General features: G+C 45.1%; 1 protein-coding gene across 2 annotated transcripts in view; it reads right to left on the reverse strand.

Annotated features, from left to right (window-relative positions):
* PDHX (pyruvate dehydrogenase complex component X) overlaps positions 1 to 26,099 on the reverse strand; it is a 798,051-nt gene that overhangs the window by 403,196 nt on the left and 368,756 nt on the right. For both annotated transcript variants that reach the window (XM_086959546.1, XM_086959547.1), the window contains exon 3: positions 18,778 to 18,878. In XM_086959546.1, the coding sequence (XP_086815672.1) occupies positions 18,778 to 18,878 (101 nt within the window). The remainder of the gene's footprint in view (positions 1 to 18,777; positions 18,879 to 26,099) is intronic.

Genomic DNA, 26,099 nt, shown 5'->3' on the forward strand with positions numbered 1-26,099 from the left:
GGCAACCGAAAACGATAAGAGAACAGCCACACGTTTCCGGACAATTAATCTCCCCCCTGAGGCATTACCATTTGTGGTTGTCCTTACAGGAGTGCCCCCACTTAAGGAGGGCCAAAGGGAATCACAAACTGAACTAAAAAACAAATGCGCTCAGTGGCTGCAAATACATAGGCCCCTGCCCCCAAACATCTATGGGGAAATCCTCTCAGTGAGAAGGGGCGAGTGGATTGGCAAAGGTACTAAGACCATCGCGGGAGACATCATCACGGTGAATTTTAGAGACATGACAGCAGTCAACTTCATCTGCAATGCCCCCCCGAGTTATACCCGCTCACAAATCCACCCGGTCCATCTATCTTATTTCTATCCCCTGGCACCTCAAAGGCCCAGGCAGAATTTCTTTCAGAACAGAACACCACACCCGGGCTTCCAATATGGCCCCCCTCAATGGCAAAGGCCAAACCCTGTATTCCCAGTTTTTCCTACATATGATTCTTCACTGACACAGTACAACCATTGGAACAGGTTCAGTACACTTGAAGGGGTGGATTGACAGAGAATGGCTTGCTCCCCACCATTAAACCAAAGCAGGAACGAGCCAAGCCTTACACCATTAGGGGACAAAGTGGGAGTAACCCACGGACTACCTGACTTCAAGGACTCTGTGTACATCACAGAAGGTAGGAGTACACCACCAACCAGCACCCAGGGCATAGGGGAGGGGACACACTATGAGAACAGAATCGTTAACCCCCCCGGGCCACAATTAAGCAGGGCCGTCGCACCCGCAAAGGACAAACAACTAAGTCCACCGAAAGGCGAAGGTAGAAGGACTCTCAAGGCAATAACCTATGATAACTTACTTATAGCTACCTGGAACATCGCAGGGTTAGCGACAAAGTTTATATCTCACGACTGGCTCAGCTACATAAGGAAATTCCACATCCTATGCCTCCAAGAGACCTGGGCTACTGAACCGCACGAATATAGCATGGAGGGCTATAAAAGCTTTTTCGTTCCTGCAAAAAAGGCTACCTCAGGGAGAGCGAGTGGGGGGCTCGCGATTTATGTCCACCTAGACATTGATGGCACCTGGTCCAACACCAAATGGGTCACACGTCACCTTCAGGTGCTAAGGTTCACTTCGCCAAGCTTAACCTTCCTGTTAATGAATTGGTATAATACACCGGCCATAACGGAGAAGGGAGTAGCTATAAAAGAACTTGAGACTTGCTTGAACTTTTTAGCTAAGACACCAGAGCCCATGAATTTAATTCTAATGGGAGATTTTAATTGCCATCTCTGCGAAAACCTTTTACCTGCCAATAATGACTGGTCAAAATGCACAATCATGAAAGGCCCACACTTTACCCACTCACCGGAGGGCTGGGACCTAGAGAGACTAATGAAAAGGCACAACTTTGCCCACACCATGGATCTTGCCATCCTAAACGAGAGAGGAGAACTTACTCCAACATTCAAAGGCAGGGGCTGTCATTCTTATATTGACTTTGCACTAGTCTCGGCTCATCTAAAAAGACTCATTAGTACAAACTTCATAGAGGCCAGTAGCTTCAGCGATCACAATCCGGTGATCATCAAAATGGAAGGTTTTGTCTGTTCAGCGGTAAAGGGAAAGGTCACATTGGAAAGAGTGGTAGACCAGGGCAGAAGAATTAAATGGGCCAATATTGATGGGAACTGTTTTTATAAAAAACTCTTATGTGAAGCATCAGCAGCGATCGACAAATGTCTCGACCCCTGCGTAACTGGAGGTGCGGTGGTGAAAGCATTTGAAGAAATAGCGCAGGTAGTAAATAACGCCCTTCGAACCAAGGGAGAGAATAATAACATGCCCACAAACCCCCGATGGTTCGATTCCAAATGCACAAAGGCGCTTAAAAACCTGAAGGACAGTCTACATGCCCAACCAAGGGACAAAACAAAGGTGGCAAGGAACAGAGCCGAATACAAAAAAGCCGTGAAGGCACGAAAACAGAGCATACAAAACCAGGCTTGGGTAGACCTAAGGGACGCCGCAGAAAGAAAGGACTCTACTGCCTTCTGGAAAGTGATCAATGCCCCATGTTTTCAGGACCAAGGAGCCCCAAAAATCCTGAATACCATCTTGCCGGAGCAATGGCAAAAACACTTCCACAGCCTATACAACCATTCAAATCATGCACCCCAAGAGGAGCTTTCCAAGGCCCATCAGCCCACTAAACCAAATTTCACCCTAAAGGAGGTCGAATTAGGAATAACCGGACTAAGCAAAAATAAGGCGCCGGGTCCGGACGGAATACCACCAGATTTATTCCTAAGCAAACCAGAGCTATGGGCTCCGCTACTCACGAGGGTGTTAAATGAGGCAGCGGAGGCAGGCCTCCCCCAGTCCTGGTCAACGGCGACCATAGTCCCTATCTACAAAAAAGGCAATCGGGACGACCCCCAATGCTACCGACCCATCTCACTTATTGATGTGACGGCTAAGGTGCTGGGTAGAGTCATCTTATCAAGATTGCAAGATTGGGCAGAGGAGCACCAAATCCTCTCCGAAATACAATATGGCTTCAGGAAAGGCAGATCTACCACCGACCAATGCCTAAATCTATATCTCCTGATCGCAAAATACACCATCGCCGGGAGGGGGGCAATACATATGGGGTTCATGGACCTCTCTGCGGCTTTCGACCGCGTAAACAGGAAAAAGCTGTGGGTTCTGCTAATGGATCTAGGTGTGGACCACTCCCTAGTTGAGACCCTACAAAATCTACATCGCAACACCTCAGCAAGCGTGAGATACAGTCAGGAAGGAAAAAAGACCGACCCCTTTAGTTGCAACAGTGGAGTAAGACAGGGGTGCATCCTCGCCCCATTCCTTTTCTCCATTTATATCAACGCATTGGAACAGGACCTTCTTAAACTTAAAGTTGACTCACCCCAAATCGGTCATCGAGCAGTACCTGTACTACTTTACGCTGATGATGCGGTTTTGCTCTCAAGAACACCCCTGGGGCTACAAAAATTAATCGATGGGTTCGTCAAATTCATGGACAAATTGGACCTGGCAACAAACCTGGAAAAATCCTTTATCATGACATCAGGGAAACCAACGAAAGGATCTTTCTCTTATAACATCGGGTCACACAAAATAGACCAGGTCAAGTCCTTCACATATCTGGGGGTATTATTTGACCACGACCTATCGTTTAAACCCCTGATTGAAAAACACTCGACCAAATTGGCGGCCGCAGTAGGAGCAATCATGGGGTATGGGCAGAGACTAGGGAAATGGTCCCCGGAACAAATCTTGACCTTATATAGATCCATTTGCTGTGCAAAAGTAAATTATGGAGCAGAAGTGTGGGGCTTTTTGGGGAAAAAAATCCAGCCACTCCAGACGGAAGAGAATAAATTTCTAAGAAGAATACTGAAAGTCCCACAGAGTGTTTCGGCTCACATCATACATGAAGAGCTGGGAGAACCCTTCCTGGAGGATAAAATTAAAATCAAACCCCTTCTGGCTTGGGTGAAGGTATGGACCAACCCCGAGGCGGCCCTAACCAGACAAATTATCGAGGATTGCCTCAAAAGAGACAAGGGTCATGCAATCCCCTGGTTGAAATTTGTTAAAGACTCGCTAACAGAGATTGGCTGCTCTGAATACTTCTTAGCCCCCGACTCCTTAACCTCGGAGTGCAAAACCTCGGTCAAAAATCTTTTGTTAGCACAGCTGAAACTGACAAGGGCAGAAAAAGAGAGGCTCAAACCCACCAATCTCTCTTATAACAATCTCACACCGAAGCAAGGTATGGAACCTTATCTAAGGGTCATGTACAATGCGCAGGATCGCTACCTCATAACCCGGTTTAGAATCAATATGTTACATCACATCCTTGCAGTACCATCTGGATTTACCCGCACAGTGGAGGAGAAGGGTACCTGCGGCTGCGATCATAGATCTCCGCAGGATACCCTTCATTTTGTCCTACTGTGCCCCTTTTACGCGATGCCAAGACGCAAGTTCCTGGTGGGTATCCTGAAGGAGCAAAGATTTAAGCAAGCGAAACTGGCGTTGAGATTTTTAAAGGAAGCAGAGGACGCCTACACTTTATTTTGCACGATAAACTTCATCCGGATCGCAACAAGACTGAGGACTACCAGAGATATTGTCCCTTAAAATTGCATTGGACATTTTAAATTCCCTAAAACTATCCTGGCCCTTCCATCAAGTACATAAAATCTGAAACATTTATATTTTTTAGACTAAATATTTTTAACATTGCTTTTTAACTTGTGTATGTTGTACCTGTGCTTTTATGGTGTCTTTTTAAGAACCGAATAAAGTTTATAAATTGAAATTGAATTGATTGAATTAGTCGTATGGCTTATTTTAGTCCTCCTTTGCCACATAATTCCAGAGGCCCCTTGTGACAGATCGTACATGCAACACTTAACTGTCAAAAAGAGCTGGCAGTCAAATCGGATAGTGGGTATATTATAGCCACAGGGAAGGACGCAGTTTAGTCGGACTTGGAATTCCCCAGCTATTGAGAAAATCAATCGGCAGACTTCCTCTACATTTAACACTTTTTACATGAAACACTGCAGAAATAAAGCAGTGTCTGAATGTATTTATTTATTTAGAGTTTTATAGAGCACAAACCAGACCAGTGAGGGTATCAGAGCGCTTTACAGGATAGATAGGAGGTAAACAAGGGACTTTGTGGGAGGAGGATACAGTTAGGATAAAACCAGGGAGATACATTGTACAAAGGGGCAGGCAATTTCCAATCCCAGGATACCTGTGGGACAAAAGACAGGAGGAAACATTTAAAACAAGAGTCTCAGTGAGGGCTGAGTATCATCCAAGAAGACCATGAATACTGCAGGGATAGTGGGTGGAACCGGGACACTGAGGTGCAAGTAATGCAGCGTTAGGGGAGGAATTTGCCCATGAATACATTGCTATAGCGCCTACATATGAAACGCCTCCAGGCACTGAATTCTGACACATGATTGTGAAAGACACCGGACTTTCAGTCAATTTCTATGCGAAAAACCCTCTAACACAGAAGAGACCAGATCACTACTGTGCACATGGAAATTACACGAGGTTGTAGGAGTTCGGGAGGCAAGAGTTGGGTAGGAGGGTGCAGGCGAGGAGAAGAAAACAAGTTACGTACCTGCAACTACAGTTATCCAGTATTGGTATCTTTCATAGATTCACATGCCTGAATCAGTCCCCGTCGCCGAGGCGGGAGTCCCACGGTACCCTAACAAATATACAATAGCAATGCCTTAGTAAAAACTGTAATACGCTGACAAGCCTATAGGCCCAAACAGGCCCAAATCTTAGTAGCCTATCTACCTCCTTATGTAAAAAAAACTGAAAAATAGTTCCAACCAATCAGAAGTCAGCACCCTCTAGAACCTCCCAACAGAGGCAGTTCTCCTCAGATATTCTTAGCACAAGTGAGGAGTAAGTATTCCCATTAGAGAACTGTCCTGCCCGGGGAGGAGGGTGGGTAAATGTGAATCTATGAAAGATACCAATACTCGATAACTGTAGTTACAGGTAAGTAACTTGTTTTCTTATCCAGTATTGGGGTATCTTTCATAGATTCACATGCCTGAATCAGAGTAGCAAGCAGTAAGTGCAAATATGTCGTTTGAGGAAGGTGGGAGACAAAACGTCAATCTAAATATCCCCCACTCATCCTGAAGGTTATATAGAGCACTTTAAATATGCACATACAAATAAATGCAAAAATCTTCTGATATGAAACAATTATAGCCATTTAACATATTTCGTATTTAAGAATAAAATTTGACAATCAGAAATATTAGCAAGTAATATGAGAGACCTTCAAAAGTCTAACCTTAATGAAGAAGATGTCGAAGAACAGCTTCTCCCACTGCTGCATCGTCTTGCGACGCAGATTGTAAGCAGTAGTGTTTCGTGAACATATGGACATTCTTCCATGTCGAAGCGGCAACTGTTCTCCAATGTGACCCCAGCAAACAAGGCTGTAGAAGCCGACATAGTTTTGGTTGAATGCGCCTTAACCTTTCTGAGCAACGGTTTGTTGGCTTTATCATGACAAAATTGTATGACAGAAGATAACCACCTGGCTATCGTTGCTTTTGTATCAGCTTGTCCCATCGTGGCTTGACCATAAGCGATCAACAGATGATTAGATTTCCTTATATCCTTAGTCCTTTGAAGGTAGAACTTCAAGCAACGTTTCACATCAAGAGAATGTAAAGCTTTTTCTGCCGGTGTAACTGGATCCGGGGAAAAAGTCTTAAGCTTTACTGGCTGGTTCAGGTGGAATTGAGATGGTACCTTTGGAATGAATTTTGGATTTATTCGCAAAGTAACGTTATCTTTAGAGAAATGAAGAAAAGGTTCTGATATTGTGAAAGCCTGGATTTCACTAACCCTCCGGGCTGAGGTGAGGGCTAACAAAAGCGCTACCTTCCAGGTTAATTATTTTAAATCAGTCTTGTGAATTGGTTCAAAAGGTCTCCTCATCAATTGAGATAAAACTGTATTGAGATCCCACTCTGGAGGTGGAGGTCGAACTGGAGGAAAGGCTCGAAATAGCCCTTTTAGAAATTGTTTGTGACGAAGAACAAAGTGATGGCTTGTTAGAACTCTTTCTGAATCTAGAAATCAAAACAAGATGGACTTTGATAGATGAGAATACTAGACCTGCTTTAGCTAATGATAGTAAATAGGTAAGAATATCCTCTGGTGGGGCCTGAAGTGGATGTACGTGATTTGTTTCCCACCAATGACAGAAGCGCTTCCATTTAAAACGGTATGTTTTGATAGTGCTTTGAGCGCTGACTTTTGAAAGAACATCTCTACAGTCCTGAGAAATGTTGAGATCTTTGAATTCTAAGAAGTCAGGAGCCATGCGTGCAAGTGAAGAGATTGTGGATCCGGATGCAGAATCTGACCTCTCTCCCTTGTCAACATGGTTAATGTTGGATGGAGCCGAATCGAATGTTGTTGTGACAACAGAAGTAACTCCTGAAACCAATACTGCCTCCGCCAGCGAGGAGCAATTAGGATAAGACTGCAATGTTCCCTCTTCATCTTCTGCAGAACCCTCGGGATTAATGGTATCGGGGGAAAAGCGTACGCATAAATCCCTGACCATCGCAGGGACAGGGCATTCCCTCTTGATCCCAGTTGAGGAAATCTGCTGGCGTAATAGAGGCATTTGCTGTGCTGTTCTGTTGTGTTGCAAACCGGTCTAGAGTTGGTGTTCCCCACATTCGGAAGATCCTGTTCACTTGCAATTGCTCCAGCTCCCATTCGTGGCAACCTGCAAGAGATCTGCTGAGGTTCTCGGCTAGGGAATTTTGAGTTCCTTTGACATGTTCTGCTCTAAGGGTTATGCCATCCTTGATAACCCATTCCCACATCTCTTGAGCTTACTGCGATAGGGAGAGAGACCTCGTTTCCTCCTGTTTGTTGAGATAATACATGCTGGTGGAATTGTCCGTACGCACCAGCACCGAGGAGTTCGCAATTCGCGGAAGGAATGCTTGCAGAGAGAGGAAAATGGCCCTCGAGACTGTTGATGTGTTTTTTCTGATAGTGTCGAGACCAACGACCCTAAATTTGAAGGTTTTGGAGATGTCCTCCCCATCCCTCCATAGATGCATCCGTAGTTAGGACACACTATGGAAAAGTGGCCAGGAACGTGAGACGCGGAGATAGATTGCTTCTTTTTGACCATCAGTGGAGAGCTTGTATCATTCGTGTGGTCACCTTTATGGAATCGTCGAACGACCCTTCGGGCTGCTGCCATTGTTTGTGCAACTCTTCCTGCAGTGGTCTCATCCTGAGCCTTGCAAGTGGGACTAAACTGATCGCTGAGGAGCACATCCTCAGAAGAGAAGCGAATGTTCGGACAGAAACTGACTTTTTTCTTGCAATTAACCATGCCAGGCTTTGTAATTTGCTCTGTCGATTCTGAGTCAAGAACGCTTTGCATTGTTGGGTGTCTAGAGTTGCTACCAGAAAGGTCAGAACATGGAGGGGTTTGAGAATAGATTGAGGCAACTTTTTACAGCTTGTCTCGTAGCCTGCTTTGATGGACCCTTGAGCAGCCAATCATCGCGGTATTGAAAGACTTGTATTCCTTGAGACCTCAGTGTGGCTGAGACTGTAGCTAGGCATTTTGCGAATATTCTCAGGGCTGATTTTAGCCCGAACGGAAGCACCTTGAATTGAAAGTGGACGCCAGCCACAGTGAATCGTAGGTATTTACGATGTTTGGGGTGAATAGGGATATGGAAGTAAGCGTCTTCCAGGTCCAGACAAGCCAGACAAGCCATAAAGTCCCCTTCGTTGAGGCAGCTCAACACATCTGTTAACGTCACCATCCGAAAACTCTGTTTCTTTAGAAACTGGTTGAGTCTGCGCAAGTCTAAAATCGGGCGCCACCCCCCGATTTTTTCTTTATGAGGAAGAATCGAGAGTAGAATCCTTTCCTTTTTTGCGTGACTGGAACTCTTTCTATTGCATTCTAGCGGAACATCTTTAATGCTTCTTTGAACAATAAGCGAAGACGAGGGGGAGGGGGACCATTGGGCGGAGAGTTGTAGGTGGTTTCTTTATGAACTCCAGAGTGTGTCCTCTTTGTACAAAGTCGAGGACCCACTGATCTGATGTGATGTTCTTCCATTGTTGGTAAAAGGCTGAGATCTTCGCACCCACAGGGAGGGGAAGAAGGTTGAACTGGCGTCCGGCAAAGCTCATTGTCGCTTATTGGAGTCGCAGCCTTGATTGCTCGATCGCCGGCGTCCGCTTGACGAGAGAAATTATTTGAGGAGGATTGCCTGTATGATGACTGATAATAAGGCTGCTTATATTGAGATTGAGGGAGATTGAGATTGATATTGTCTGTTTTACGGATTGTGGTAATTTCCTCTCGAGTAAAAACCATCGGCCCCTAGATCCTTTGAAGGATCCTCTTATATTGCTGGGTACCCAGCGACTTAGCCGTGTCCGTTTTGATGGTCAATAAAGCGTCATCTATATGCTTACCAAAGAGTGACTCGCCATCGTAAGCCATATCAAGAATCTTTGTCTGCACCTCAGGTCTAAAAGAGGTCGCTCTGAGCCATCCCTGGCGTCTGAGAACAGCAGATCCTGCTAACTGTCTAAAATTAGTGTTTGCCATGTCTAAAGCGCAATCGATTATTTCCGATGCAGCCCGTTCTCCGTCAAGCACTATTCTCTGTGCTTCTTGCTGTCGATCTTCAGGTATCAGCTCCAGAAATTCTGATAACTCTGATCACATCTGGCGGTCATAAGGTGCCAAAATTGCCAGAGAATTGGCTGCCTTGATGGATGAAACAGCATTGGTAGAAAACTTCTTTCCTATCAAGTCCAATCGTCTTCCCTCTTTATCTGGTAGTGTGGAGATTGGGGTAGATGGATTTTTTTCCCTCTGTTGTGCAGCCTAGGAAATTGCCGATTGAGGGTGCGGGTGACCCAGCAGACAAGATGGAGCATCTGGTGTTGCCCGATACTTCTTCTCGATTCGAGGAAGGACTGCAGGAATAGAGGCAGGTGTCTTCATAATCTTAAGGCCTTCCTTCCAGATGAAATCTATTATCGGTATAGCCCTGGTGATTCTCCTATACCCTTCTTTACAGTTGTGAAGGAAACAATCCGATGGTTCAATAGTAACTGGGAGTTCAAACCGCGCAGCAGCTCTTTGTATTATATTATGAAAGCCGCCAATATCCTCCAGCGGCGAGTCAGAGGGTTGTGGTATAGGAGGCGACGGCATGAGAATTACATAGTCATCCCAAGGATCTCTAGTCCCATCATCATGAGGTAATTCGCCTTCTTCTCTTCCGTCATCAGAAGATGAAGTATCTTGATTACCTTGTGGCATTGGTTCTACAAGGTGTCTTGGTGAGGTAGGCTCTTGTGGCGGTGGTGGTGTAGTCGGTGTAACCACTGGTACACTAGGTATTGTCGGAGTAGAAGTTGTATGCGAAAACCTCTGCCGATAATCGGCCAACATGGCTTGTAAATCCTGAATTACTGAAGAAGGAAGATGAGCTGTGTCTTCCGATCTTGGTTCTTTATGCAACTGTCTATGATAAGGTGTAGACAAATCTTCCTGGTAAAAATGCTCATGGAAGTTTTCCTCCTCATCCCGACATTTTATTTGTAACTCTGATGGATGGCGCGCAATCCCAAATGTGCCTTCCTCCTCCTCATCATCTTTGTCAGAATCTTCTTCCTCTACATATGTCTCTAAGATATGTGAGGGTAACAAAGGGGAAATGTTGGTATATTCCTGTCTACGATACGTTTTCAATTGAAAATGAGTATACGCAACAGGAGAAGCTTGAGACCTCTGAGGTAATCCAGGCCAAGATTGTAAAGGAGGTCCTTTGGTCAGAAAAGAGTTCTTCGTCGACGTGGGCGTCTGTACCACAGTTGCGACCGCCGACTGAATCATAGATGGACTCGTTGTCGATGGGCTCGTCGTCGACGGTGCTGCCGTCGATGGGCTCTTCATTGACGAGGTCGTCATTGATAGGGCCGTCGTCGATGGACTCTTCGTCGACGGGCTCTTCGTCGACGGCCTCTTCGTCAACGGGATTGCTGACGTCGACGGGGCAGTCGTTGACGGGCTCTTCAACGATTACTTTGCGTCGACGGGCTCTTCGTCGACGATGACTTCACTGATGGTACCATCGTCGACTGGATTAACGACGATTTTGAAGAAGTAGTGTCCCCAGAAGTTTTCTTAGAGGCCGAAAATTTAGAAGACACTATCGGAGAAGTTATAGCTCTAGTAGATACCGTAGTAGAAGAAGTCACAGAGACTGTGTGAGAAGACACCAGTGACAGAGTCTTGACCTGGGTTTTACTCACTGTTTTAGTTGCAGAAGACTTGGTAGGATCTGAAGGCGGAGGTAAAGGTGATCCAGAAGGAGGTGAAGACGACCTCCTTGAGTGATCTGAAGCTCTGTGAGAGGGTTTATGATGTTTTTTCCCCTCAGAAAAAGAGCTGTTTCTGGTTCTGGCTCTTTTGCTGGATGTAGAGGCCCTGTCCTCCTCATCTATAGAAGATGATTTGAGCCATAACAGAACTCTTGCTCCCTGTCCCGGATAGTCTTGGCAGGGAAGGTTCGACAAATCCTACAATCCTTTACAATATGATTAGGATGTAGGCAGTAGATGCAGTCCTTGTGCTGGTCATCTACATGGACCCTCTTTTTATCACAGGTCCTGCAAGTCTTGAAGAGAGCTTTCTTTTTAGACATTCTGAAAGAAAATTGAAGAAAAACTGAGTAGGCACTCAGGGAGACTCCCTTCCACATGACGTGCGGTGAAAATCTGAGGAGAACTGCCTCTGTTGGGAGGTTCTAGAGGGTGCTGACTTCTGATTGGTTGGAACTATTTTTCAGTTCTTTTTACATAAGGAGGTAGATAGGCTACTAAGATTTGGGCCTGTTTGGGCCTATAGTCTTGTCAGCCCACTACAGAATGATTCAGGCATGTGAATCTATGAAAGATACCCCAATACTGGATAAAAGAATGAAACGAGGGTGGACAGAAGAAGTTCTGCAAGATGTAAAGGAGAGAAAACAGAATAACGCCTATAGGAAAGAAAGGAGATTGGGAGTTAAGTTAAGGAAAGTGTGGATGGGACAAAGCTAAAAATTTGAAAGGAAATGATGCGAAATGAGGGGCGACTAGAGAAAAAGTCATGGAATTAAAATAGAGAGGCAAGGGGAGAGAAAAAGAAGAGGGAATACAATGGAACGGGGTATACATGAAAGATAAAGGAATTTAAGAGAAGAGGTAATACATGAAAGAAACATAGAAAATAAATAAAAGCCCATGAGTGGTGCAAGCGCGCGCATTGCAAAGAATTTAAGGAATGCAGCAGGCACAGTGTGGGGTCCGCTGCTCGCTCCCGAGCTCCCTAGGACAGGGGAGAGAGAGAAGAGGGTACATGCACCCGCCGTTGGCCAATTGTATGCTGTCTTTCTTAGAAACAAGCTTGCAAAGTCCAATAGTGTGTGAGCAAAAACAAAGAGCACACGTGTGTGCGTGTGGTCAGAGTTGGAAGTCCTTACTAGAAGCCTTGCAGAGCATCGCATGCGCGCTGGCTCAGGCAAGACCTAAATATTAAACAAGTGCTACTGGACCAGACTATGGTGCTCTCAGGTTTCACACAGCATTTACTTTCCGATGAGAACTCGTTTACTAACATTAGAGAAATTTCCCCTGTTGTAGGGCAGGTCCCGAAATGCATTGGGTTGTGTAAATATGGAGACTTATTGAACACCTGTCCAGTGTGAATATAACACTATATCATTGATGAATTGAAAGTCAATTAAATGAAGATCAGTTCAACTATTAATTAAACATTAACTAAATGTTTTGTAGCGTATTACAAAGAGACTTTCATATAAGAAGTTTTTTCTTGGTGTCTAGGTGTGTATGTTTCCCTCGTCAGAAGACGCAACAGTGCTTGAATCACACACCTATTAATTAGAAGGTGATATCCACTTGCACCTATCAGAGTGCATACAAGGACAACAGTTGACCAACACTCAGGAGTGCGATTGTCTCTTCTCTTCTGCTACTCTCAGGACACCACCATCCCAACCACCTGCAGAAAACAGGGCTTCAAGCAAGCACCATACACGGTGGACAGAAATCATGCAGTTATGATACTGCAGTGCCGGCTGTACTGGGCAGGCTTAATGTGCATCAACATGTACCAACAGAATGCAAGCAAAATATCTTGGGTCAAAGCCACATTAAGGCAGTCCAATGACCTCTAGCAGAGAGCCAAAGCACAGGTACCAAGGAAGCGTTTGTGAGAAGAAACCAGGCACAATCTACCCTCGCTCCAGCTGCAAAAGAATAGCGCCCGTAAGTTAGACCCATAGGGGATCGAACTCTATTGTCCTCTCTTGAGATGCATAGAGACCAGAAGACGCTGAATTTGTTCACATGGAGTCAAAAGGCCATGTGCTTAATTCTGCAAATGAGGGGCTTTCACTTATGCATTAGTAGGTAACCTAGTCATGTCTAATTCACTATCCTTGTTTATATGTTGAATATGTTTATTTGCCCTCTACAAGGCTAGACTGCCCATTTATTCCACCTGGCTTTTTTCCCCAGTGGTCTTGAGCCCCTGGAGGCCGGTTTAGAAAGCCCAGGACTAATCCCGGTGCCCCTGTCACTTTCCTCAGCTCCTGCAGGTTAACTGCAGCACACACAGGGAGGGAGAGAGAGAGAGGGGGGGGAAGGGGGGAAGAGAGAGAGAGGGGGTAGGGGAGGTTGAGGGAGAGAGAGAGAGAGAGGGGGGGAGAGGGAGAAAGAGAGGGGGGGGAGAGGGAGAGAGAGAGAGGGGGGGAGAGGGAGAGAGAGAGAGAGAGGGGGGGGGAGAGGGAAAGAGAGAGAGGGGGAGAGGGGAAGAGAGAGAGAGAGGGGGAGAGGGGAAGAGAGAGAGGGGGAGAGGGGAAGAGAGAGAGAGGGGGGAGGTGGGAAGAGAGAGAGAGGGGGAGGGGGGAAGAGAGAGAGAGGGGGAGAGGGAGAGGGGAAGAGAGCGAGGGGGGAGAGGGGAAGAGAGAGAGAGAGAGAGAGGGGAAGAGAGAGAGAGAAGTGTGGCTCAATGATTAGAGTGGCAGACCCTGATGCAGAGGTCCAGCCCGGGACCTGGGTTCAATTCCCCGCCTCGGCGGGTCTTGGGCTCAAAAATTCCACAGACCTGATAATTCTCGCCTCGGTGCTTATTCCAATCATGGAGTCCCACTCTGCAACTCTGGGCAATAGCTTGCTTAATCTCCACAACGGCCCCCACAACGCTAAGGATGCCTGGCCTCCACCTTGGGGGTGCCCAGGAGTGGACGCCTCACGGGGAAAGCCAGGATGGGTTCCACAGCGGTATTCGTACAAGCGCCTTGAGACCCTTGCGGGTGAGTAGTGCGCTATACAAGTATCAATTTACAGAGAGAGGGGGGAGAGGGGAAGCGCGAGAGGGAGAGGGGAAGAGAGAGAGGGAGAGGGGAAGAGAGAGAGAGGGGGAGAGGGGAAGAGAGAGAGAGGGGGAGAGGGGAAGAGGGGAAGAGAGAGAGGGGGAGAGGGGAAGAGAGAGAGAGAGAGGGGGGAGATGGAGAGAGAGGGGGGTATGGGAGGTGGAGAGAGAGAGAGGGGGTAGGGGAGGTAGAGAGAGAGAGAGAGGGAGAGAGGGAGAGAGAGAGAGAGGCAGGTTTCGACATTTTTGCATTGGCTGTTTTTGTTTACAATATCCAGCCCTGGCCCTCACTGATGTATCTACACCTATTGCCCTTAAGTTGCTGCCAGGCACGAGGTTGTGGAATGCACTGCTTAAAAATTAATGCCAGGGCTCAAGTACTAACTATCACATTCCTACAAGTGTGACAATTCGGACCACTTCAGGCTCCCAAAGTTATAATATTGGCTTTGTCAGCCGGCAATAGTTATTTTCAATGTATATTGTATTAATAATTAGCTATTGTGGTCAACTATTAATTCTTCAATGTAATCTCGAAGGAGCAGTTGGTGACTGCAGTCTTCAGTTTCTGCACGCTCTTGTATAATTTTGCCTGTCGCATTTCTGCATTTTAACGGCGATAGGCACGCTTTGGAATAAATTTGGTTTCTGCCTTTAAGTAATTACAACAGCGACAGGCACGCTCTTGCATAATTTTGCCTGTCGCATTTCAGTATTTACAACAGCGACAGGCACGCTATGAAATAAATTTGGTTTCTATTTTTTTTTATTATTTACAACAGCGATAGGCACGCTTTATTTGTCTCTTCAAAATGCTTTCCTGCATTTTTCTTCAGAGTAATGGGCACAGAGAACTACCCTTCTTAACGATCTTCATGAGAAGGTACTGTTTACTTACTACACATATTTAAATGGAGATGTTTACAGAGCTACTGTCTTATTCCATGACTACGGTGACTACTTTATTTATTTTAATTTATTGTTTTCATGAGATTTGATTACAGCTCTGCTTGTCATTCTGTTCTATTATTTTAACTTAATTAATTATTCACTATATTTACTGTTCGAATTCGTGACGTAATTTCCATTTCTCTGTTAGGTGAGTGGATGTTCATGAGTATCATTTATAGGTTAGGTACTCCTTAACTTTGTGATGCAATTCCATATCTCTTTTATGTGAGTGGATGTTCTTGAGTAATTTTTGCATTTTAGGAAATGTTTAAAATATGCAGTTTAGGAAATGTTTAAAATATACTGCTTTAACTTCAGGTTGTGATTTCCATATCTCTTTTAGGTGAGTGGTTGTCCTTTAGTAATTTTTGCAGTCTGAGTAATGTTAAAAATTACTGTTTATTCTTCTTGATGTAACAGTTGGTAATTGATTACTGCTTATACTATGTGATGTAATTTCCATTTCTCTTTTATGTGAGTGGATGTTCATGTTTTTCCTTGTCATTCTTTTCTAAAGTCCGTATAAATTTTCTTCAACTATTCTTAATATTTTTTTTTAATGTTCTGCCAGTTTCTATTTTACCTTGCGTACGGGTTTCTTTCTAGAAATGTCTGTCTAGATTTGTTCTGGCAATTGTTTTTTTTTTGTTTCTCTCCTTCTAATTGTTCGTATTCCTGTTCGGTGTAATTTTCACCTTTCTTTATGTTTACTTTCCGGGAGATTCTTGTGTTTTCTCTTGTTTTAGATACTTTTCTTATAATCCTTTTTCTGTTTTTCTCCATTGTCTTCCGTTCGCCGGTTCGTGTCTTCATACCAGTCTGGCCAATTGGTGTGTTTTACTATAACCTTGAACGTTTTGACTACTTCTCTTTTGTCCTTGAAGGAGAAGATGTGTTTCCTTTCTTTCACTTCTTTGTTTTTCTATTCTTTCCATTTTATTCTAAATACTTTTGATCTATTCTTTCCATTTTATTCTGTATACTTATAACCTTTTCTATTCTTTCCATTATATTCTACATACTTTTATTGTCTTCTCTTCTCATTCTTGTTGTTCTGTCTTTATTCTTCCATTTATGTTTCTTCCATCTATATTCTTCCTTAGAGTTTCTTTCTATATTCTTTCTTCATCCCCTATCTATCTTCATTTTGTTGCAGTTATGTTTTGCATTTTCAATTCCATTATAAAGGGGAAGATGTGTCATGTCTGGCATCTCTCCTTTGCCAGTCTAGTTATCCTGTAGAATGTTATCATTTATATGATGTCATGGAATTCTAGGAACTGGACTCTAGGAGTCAGTTGATAACTGGGCTGAGCAAGAACATACTGCTCCTGGTGGGGTTTCATTACTTTTCTTCTTTCCTCCTTAACTTATACCTGCAACCTAACTTGGAATAAATACCTTAATCTACCACTTCGTCTGATTCCTGATTCCTACACCAACACCACAACCACCCTGTGGCAGACTGTCACAAACGCCGGTGTTGACAATGAAGTGTTTGTGACGAGCACCAGAAACCACTGGCTCAAAGTAAGCACTGGTGGAATGTGGTCCTTCATGTTAAGTTATGAAGTTTACCCTAGCCGCACTGAGTTAGTACTAAATGGCCTCGATCTGCATGGAGGGATTATTTATTCAATGATGACGTGCAGTGGCACCTGCTGATAAAGCTGGAAAAAGCAAGTGTTTCAAGGTTTGCGATCCTCGCGCAGCCAGGTGCGAAGGGAGTCAAGAGTCCCACAGACTGAATAGAAAAGGTCCAACTACTGCTTCTTCTGCTGCTAGTTCTGCTAGGGCGGCAGCCATCTTTAGCGCAGTGGCAGCGTTCCAGAGCACCACAATTATATTCTGGCTGGCTCATCATGAGTCAGGAAGGCATTTAGGACGCATGGTCAAGCCAGTGATAAGCACAGCTCTTTGCTGGCTGGCTATTGGTCAATTAGACTTTCAATGCCAAGTGTCGAAGTCAGTATTGGAGCAAGTCTCCAGGTTTCCGGATCAATAACCAATCAGGCCTGGTTTCCACGTGAGGCCTACAAGCATGCAGAGCTGCGGGCACCGCCGCGGGCGCCTCTACGTGGAGACCCGCCTGCTCCTTCTTAACAACCTGGCCCAGCCCAAAGTTCACTGGCAGTCGTGATCCTGGTGATGGGGGAATTAATGAGGCAGCGGCGGTGCTGAAAGGAAAGGCATTTGTTTAACATTCATTCATGCGAAAAACAGCTCGCATTGAGCTCTTCTGGTTAAAAATAGCGTCCCACGTCGGTGGCGGCACACTTTCGGCTTCAGGCAACCACGGAAATTGCTCAAAAATTAAAATAAACTATTTTTAGACGGAGCAGAGCCCTGTGGGACCCCTGGCTGTCAGTCCATATGCGCTCCTCCAACATCAGGCCGCTCCGCCGTTAATGTGAGGAGTCACCCGGGGTAGTCAAGTCCCATTACATATCTTTAAATGCATGTATTTACTAATTAATGGAGGTATCAGCAGGCAGCTACAGCTCCCATCTGTAAAGAGTGGGGCATAGCCGCCCTCTGAGCGGGCTCGACACAGCAGAGACATCTCCTGACGTGTCCTCACACTGATTATACTTTAAAGCTAGATCAAACTTGAGATCCAGTCACACAATAACAAAATACAACCTAAAGCAAAAACGTGAGGAAAATATGAACAAAGAAAACCACAGAAATGTTTACATCAATGCACATCAGTCGCAGTGCCTGTGTTTATGCTACAAAACACAAGGAGGGAACCACAAGCAGACACAAAAAAACACACACAGACACACATCTATCGACCAAGAAAAGTACAAAAACAGAGAAAGAAAATGACACAAACTCACAAAGAAGCTTCACAACATCTTCACATGTTCTTGGCACATTAAGAAAGATGCTTCTCTCTGCATTCTCCTCTTCACTGCTGGTATCTGTATCCATTTCGGGGCACGTGGGACGTTTACTGTAACTGCAGCTCTATAAACACTTGATTAAAATGGCCTCCAAACTTAGGAAAGGGTGGTCACGTTTAGCTACTCATGGCCCCAATAATTTCAAAACGTAAGGGCAGTGCTCATAGAATCACGCCAGCACTGCAGTATCCAGGCCCACACATGGAAGTTTTTTGCCTTCGGAGTGATCAATCCGATATTGGTGGTCATCGACAAATAAAAGTCCTTCAAACAGAACATTAATAAATATTAAACTAAACAAAAAAAGGTTATGTATGTCTGGTGTTGAATAATCCTTCCAGCATCGCAGTGTCATTCGAGCACGTTTTTATGACCGTGAGTGTAAATATTGTACTTGATCATTTGTGAATTTTGTCAGCAGAACGGTTTTTGGTTAGCGAACTGGAATTTTGCATCTTAATCTGGAGAAAAGTAGAAATTACAAAATGTATGAAACTTAAAGCACATCTCAAGAAACTAGGCGTAAGGGTGTCCTCCCTCTTGGAGGATGCCTGTTGGGAGCCAATAAGATTCTCTCTCCCTCAACCCCAGCCAAGTTAGTCTCTACTAACGTGAGAGTTTTAAATGGAAATACTACACATTTCCAAAGTAAATGATAGACAGTCATTGCAAGAAGTAAAGCCTTCTCACGTCCCTGTTTGTGTAAATTAGTACTAGAAACCAACAATGTTTAATATGTACAGCACTGAAACAAACAATACTAACTTTTTTAAAGAATCTCACCTTGAAAGTAGATATTGATCATAGCTGTGCTTCAAAATTAAAAGGTCAAGACCAAACATAACAAAAGAAAAAATATAAATGCATACCACAATTTTGGCAAGGACGCCGTCATCGCTGGACTCCATGGTTACCACTGCTTTGTCGGTTTCAATCTCACACAAGGCATCCCCAGCATTCACAACCTCACCTACAGAACATGAGAGACACATTTCTAATGGAGGTTTTGAGAGCAAAAAACATCTGTGCTGAGAAGGAAAACAAAAATCATAAATATGCTTCCCAAAAACCAGAAGAACCAGGTAACAATTACTGCAATACAACATCAAACAAAGCTGGCATCTACTTCTGAATTGCAGCTGTCAAATACATCATTAATCAATCAACAACCAATTTGTACCTTCCACTAAGTAACCAGTTCTCGTTCTATAGACGTGCTTGTGCAAAAATACGACTGTGTCCTCCCCTTTCCCACTCCTTCTACCAAACTCCTCTTTTATTAAGAAGGTTTGATTAGTGTTATATTAGTATACTGTCATCTTGATTTATGATGCAAGACTATAATTGGGAGAATTTGTAAAACCTTCTTCCCCGATGGTGCGTATTTCTATCCATACATAATATCCAGACATAATAGACATCTCCGGTGGCATCGCCCCTCATTCTCGGACATTTCATTACTCATTTTTTTAATGCTGCAAATCACAAAGACGATTTGACTGTATTTTTGCATAGACACCACAATTGTGTGTTTTCTGTTGTTGTAGCGATTTATTATATGGCTATTAAATCAATAAAAATAAATAATAATAAAAAAACAAAGCTGGCATCAATGATATGAAACCGTTATCAAAACTAGTACATGATATTTCCTACATTATATCAAACAAAAATTATACTTTTCATAATTCACACACAAAAAAAGCATACACATCTAACAGGAAACTGGTTGAGTTGGCAAATATGAGTAAAATAAAAAATATAAGAAAATAACCAATTTAAAATAGAAAGCATACGATCATCTGCCACACAGAGTTGTTAAAATACTAACAGTCTATGTAGGACTCACCATTTTTCCCTTGGCTCTGCCCCAGCAAAAAATTCTTCTTTAGTATTGTTGGTCTACAAATCATTATCTCGGTTTTAATTGTGTTCTTCAAAAGTAGATGTTTTAACAGTTACTTTATTTGATGATGAAGAACAGGATACACTCCCAGGAATGGGTGTCTTGGCGCTAGCAGCTTTAGAAAATCCACAAGAATTTATAAAAGTGAAATGGTGATGGTGAGTTTTTTGCTGCAGGTAGATTGCTGCAGCATTCCAGTGCTTAAGAGTAGGTCTTGTTCCCTTAACTATAGTAGAATAGGTCCTAACACAATCCATCATAGCGACTCTCCAATTTTTCTTCTGGTTGGAAGGCAAAACAGAAGTGCCTTCCAACCAACCTCCAAATATGATTTCTTCACAGTTCTCTCGTTTTTGTCCTCTCTTTCTATGTTACGATGCGATCCCATTTATTAAGTGCCCCAAACTGTGCAGTTCTCAGCACTGGTTCCATGTCATACATAGTTTGTATCAGGAAATCCAATTTTTAAAATGAAAGACATCCCCATAGGAAATTGCAAAGCCTTATAATGCTCTGTATATAAAATTTCCATTGGGGAATCCAGATACGTATAATACACAGCCTCTTCCAATATTTGTTATGCTGGCGTGCCCCCAATTGGGAACTTTTGTCCCTCTCTAGGTATCTTCTCTTTCTTAAGCTTTGGTTTCGTAAACACTACACCCATGTTGTACTCTTATTTGTCTCAAATCAATCGAATAAGTCCCAACATTGTAAACGCACGTAGCTAAAAACTAATAGCAGCACAGCTCTGTCAAAGGTCAACCTATCACCGCAAAACTAAGCTGGCAGACACCCAATCAGAGTCCAGCTTGTGGTGATGTCACACTAATTCCAGCATGACTCCCATGGCTAAGCAACCATTCTCAGCGTGAATTTTTACATAAAGGATAGACTATAAACATGCATTGGCTGCGCAGCCGTGACAGTGGCGTGGCTGCGAAAGTGAAAGTGACCGTGGGCTGTAAGAGTGATGCACTATATGACCCATGATGGAAAAAAGCCAAATGGCGGCTGTGCGCGTGCGTAACATCAAGCTTGAGGCCACCAAAAGCGTGTGGTAGCACTTTGAAAACCCACTTACTAAATGTCTCGCAGAGCAGCGCATGCGCTGGCTCAGGTGAGACCTAAAAATGACCCCCACAATTCCAAAATCCAAGAGTTTTTATACACAATTCATGCAAGGCATTAATACATTCTGCAAATTCAGCATGGTATAATCATGGTTAGGGTTGCATTGGCAAATTAGAAACAGTAGCAAAATATTTTAAACCTTTAGTACTAACCCATTTCTTAAGGGGAGATAAATCTTCCACCTAGCTCCTCAACAACTGCCCTCCAGAGATGTTCGATTTACAAAAGGGGGTGGTGATGAACAGAGTGTCTGAATTGAGCAGACCACTCTTACCCAGTCCAAAGATCAGGGCTTGATCCATCACCGTTATTTATCTCACTGCCCCATCCCAGCTCAGAACCTGGCTATATGCAAATCAGTCTGTCCCTGGCCCAGTGCATCATGGGAACAGGGCAGACTAAACTACCAAGCCAATTCTTTACCAGAAAGGAGACAAGCTACCGGGGACCGGTTTCTGGCATTTCAGCCTCTTCGGCCCGGCTTGCTTGAATCCTGAGGGAGCAGTGAGAAAGGGACTCATGTCTGAGTATACCCTGCCACACCTATAGTGGCCAAAATCGATTTACAAAAGGGGGTGGTGATGAACAGAGTGTCTGAATTGAGCAGACCACTCTTACCCAGTCCAAAGATCAGGGCTTGATCCATCACCGTTATTTATCTCACTGCCCCATCCCAGCTCAGAACCTGGCTATATGCAAATCAGTCTGTCCCTGGCCCAGTGCATCATGGGAACAGGGCAGACTAAACTACCAAGCCAATTCTTTACCAGAAAGGAGACAAGCTACCGGGGACCGGTTTCTGGCATTTCAGCCTCTTCGGCCCGGCTTGCTTGAATCCTGATGGAGCAGTGAGAAAGGGACTCATGTCTGAGTATACCCTGCCACACCTATAGTGGCCAAAATCGATTTACAAAAGGGGGTGGTGATGAACAGAGTGTCTGAATTGAGCAGACCACTCTTACCCAGTCCAAAGATCAGGGCTTGATCCATCATCGTTATTTATCTCACTGCCCCATCCCAGCTCAGAACCTGGCTATATGCAAATCAGTCTGTCCCTGGCCCAGTGCATCATGGGAACAGGGCAGACTAAACTACCAAGCCAATTCTTTACCAGAAAGGAGACAAGCTACCGGGGACCGGTTTCTGGCATTTCAGCCTCTTCGGCCCGGCTTGCTTGAATCCTGATGGAGCAGTGAGAAAGGGACTCATGTCTGAGTATACCCTGCCACACCTATAGTGGCCAAAATCGATTTACAAAAGGGGGTGGTGATGAACAGAGTGTCTGAATTGATCAGACCACTCTTACCCAGTCCAAAGATCAGGGCTTGATCCATCACCGTTATTTATCTCACTGCCCCATCCCAGCTCAGAACCTGGCTATATGCAAATCAGTCTGTCCCTGGCCCAGTGCATCATGGGAACAGGGCAGACTAAACTACCAAGCCAATTCTTTACCAGAAAGGAGACAAGCTACCGGGGACCGGGTTCTGGCATTTCAGCCTCTTCGGCCCGGCTTGCTTGAATCCTGATGGAGCAGTGAGAAAGGGACTCATGTCTGAGTATACCCTGCCACACCTATAGTGGCCAAAATCGATTTACAAAAGGGGGTGGTGATGAACAGAGTGTCTGAATTGAGCAGACCACTCTTACCCAGTCCAAAGATCAGGGCTTGATCCATCACCGTTATTTATCTCACTGCCCCATCCCAGCTCAGAACCTGGCTATATGCAAATCAGTCTGTCCCTGGCCCAGTGCATCATGGGAACAGGGCAGACTAAACTACCAAGCCAATTCTTTACCAGAAAGGAGAAAAGCTACCGGGGACCGGTTTCTGGCATTCAGCCTCTTCGGCCCGGCTTGCTTGAATCCTGATGGAGCAGTGAGAAAGGGACTCATGTCTGAGTATACCCTGCCACACCTATAGTGGCCAAAATCGATTTACAAAAGGGGGTGGTGATGAACAGAGTGTCTGAATTGAGCAGACCACTCTCACCCAGTCCAAAGATCAGGGCTTGATCCATCACCGTTATTTATCTCACTGCCCCATCCCAGCTCAGAACCTGGCTATATGCAAATCAGTCTGTCCCTGGCCCAGTGCATCATGGGAACAGGGCAGACTAAACTACCAAGCCAATTCTTTACCAGAAAGGAGACAAGCTACCGGGGACCAGTTTCTGGCATTTCAGCCTCTTCGGCCCGGCTTGCTTGAATCCTGAGGGAGCAGTGAGAAAGGGACTCATGTCTGAGTATACCCTGCCACACCTATAGTGGCCAAAATCGATTTACAAAAGGGGGTGGTGATGAACAGAGTGTCTGAATTGAGCAGACCACTCTTACCCAGTCCAAAGATCAGGGCTTGATCCATCACCGTTATTTATCTCACTGCCCCATCCCAGCTCAGAACCTGGCTATATGCAAATCAGTCTGTCCCTGGCCCAGTGCATCATGGGAACAGGGCAGACTAAACTACCAAGCCAATTCTTTACCAGAAAGGAGACAAGCTACCGGGGACCGGTTTCTGGCATTTCAGCCTCTTCGGCCCGGCTTGCTTGAATCCTGATGGAGCAGTGAGAAAGGGACTCATGTCTGAGTATACCCTGCCACACCTATAGTGGCCAAAATCGATTTACAAAAGGGGGTGGTGATGAACAAAGTGTCTGAATTGAGCAGACCACTCTTACCCAGTCCAAAGATCAGGGCTTGATCCATCACCGTTATTTATCTCACTGCCCCATCCCAGCTCAGAACCTGGCTATATGCAAATCAGTCTGTCCCTGGCCCAGTGCATCATGGGAACAGGGCAGACTAAACTACCAAGCCAATTCTTTACCAGAAAGGAGACAAGCTACCGGGGACCGGTTTCTGGCATTTCAGCCTCTTCGGCCCGGCTTGCTTGAATCCTGATGGAGCAGTGAGAAAGGGACTCATGTCTGAGTATACCCTGCCACACCTATAGTGGCCAAAATCGATTTACAAAAGGGGGTGGTGATGAACAGAGTGTCTGAATTGAGCAGACCACTCTTACCCAGTCCAAAGATCAGGGCTTGATCCATCACCGTTATTTATCTCACTGCCCCATCCCAGCTCAGAACCTGGCTATATGCAAATCAGTCTGTCCCTGGCCCAGTGCATCATGGGAACAGGGCAGACTAAACTACCAAGCCAATTCTTTACCAGAAAGGAGACAAGCTACCGGGGACCGGTTTCTGGCATTTCAGCCTCTTCGGCCCGGCTTGCTTGAATCCTGATGGAGCAGTGAGAAAGGGACTCATGTCTGAGTATACCCTGCCACACCTATAGTGGCCAAAATCGATTTACAAAAGGGGGTGGTGATGAACAGAGTGTCTGAATTGAGCAGACCACTCTTACCCAGTCCAAAGATCAGGGCTTGATCCATCACCGTTATTTATCTCACTGCCCCATCCCAGCTCAGAACCTGGCTATATGCAAATCAGTCTGTCCCTGGCCCAGTGCATCATGGGAACAGGGCAGACTAAACTACCAAGCCAATTCTTTACCAGAAAGGAGACAAGCTACCGGGGACCGGTTTCTGGCATTCAGCCTCTTCGGCCCGGCTTGCTTGAATCCTGATGGAGCAGTGAGAAAGGGACTCATGTCTGAGTATACCCTGCCACACCTATAGTGCCCAAAATCGATTTACAAAAGGGGGTGGTGATGAACAGAGTGTCTGAATTGAGCAGACCACTCTTACCCAGTCCAAAGATCAGGGCTTGATCCATCACCGTTATTTATCTCACTGCCCCATCCCAGCTCAGAACCTGGCTATATGCAAATCAGTCTGTCCCTGGCCCAGTGCATCATGGGAACAGGGCAGACTAAACTACCAAGCCAATTCTTTACCAGAAAGCAGACAAGCTACCGGGGACCGGTTTCTGGCATTTCAGCCTCTTCGGCCCGGCTTGCTTGAATCCTGATGGAGCAGTGAGAAAGGGACTCATGTCTGAGTATACCCTGCCACACCTATAGTGGCCAAAATCGATTTACAAAAGGGGGTGGTGATGAACAGAGTGTCTGAATTGAGCAGACCACTCTTACCCAGTCCAAAGATCAGGGCTTGATCCATCACCGTTATTTATCTCACTGCCCCATCCCAGCTCAGAACCTGGCTATATGCAAATCAGTCTGTCCCTGGCCCAGTGCATCATGGGAACAGGGCAGACTAAACTACCAAGCCAATTCTTTACCAGAAAGGAGACAAGCTACCGGGGACCGGTTTCTGGCATTTCAGCCTCTTCGGCCCGGCTTGCTTGAATCCTGATGGAGCAGTGAGAAAGGGACTCATGTCTGAGTATACCCTGCCACACCTATAGTGGCCAAAATCGATTTACAAAAGGGGGTGGTGATGAACAGAGTGTCTGAATTGAGCAGACCACTCTTACCCAGTCCAAAGATCAGGGCTTGATTTTGTAAATATTTTTGTCCACCCTAAGCGTGGAAGGGTATTCTCAGATGTGAGACCCTTGCTCATTGCACCATCAGGATTCAAGCAAACCGGGCCGAAGACGGCTGTAATGCCAGAAACCGGTCCCCGGGAGCTTGTTTCCTTCCCAGTGTAAGAATTGGCTTCTGTAGTTTGGTTTGTCCTGTTCCCATCATGCACTGGGACAGGAACAGACTAATTTGCATACAGCCAGGTTCTGAAACTGGGATGGTGCAGTGAGCTAAAAAACGGTGTTGGATCTAGCCCTGATCTTTTGACTGGGTGAGAGCTTTCTGCTCAATTCAGAGACTCTGTGCCTCACCACCCCTTTTTGTAAATATTTTTGTCCACCCTAAGCGTGGAAGGGTATTCTCAGATGTGAGACCCTTGCTCATTGCACCATCAGGATTCAAGCAAACCGGGCCGAAGACGGCTGTAATGCCAGAAACCGGTCCCCGGGAGCTTGTTTCCTTCCCAGTGTAAGAATTGGCTTCTGTAGTTTGGTTTGTCCTGTTCCCATCATGCACTGGGACAGGAACAGACTAATTTGCATACAGCCAGGTTCTGAAACTGGGATGGTGCAGTGAGCTAAAAAACGGTGTTGGATCTAGCCCTGATCTTTTGACTGGGTGAGAGCTTTCTGCTCAATTCAGAGACTCTGTCCCTCACCACCCCTTTTTGTAAATACTCCAGAGATGTTCAACACAAGT

Source organism: Lissotriton vulgaris, chromosome 2_2 (assembly GCF_964263255.1).
Source record: "Lissotriton vulgaris chromosome 2_2, aLisVul1.2, whole genome shotgun sequence".
In the NCBI taxonomy this organism is placed as follows: domain Eukaryota; kingdom Metazoa; phylum Chordata; class Amphibia; order Caudata; family Salamandridae; genus Lissotriton; species Lissotriton vulgaris.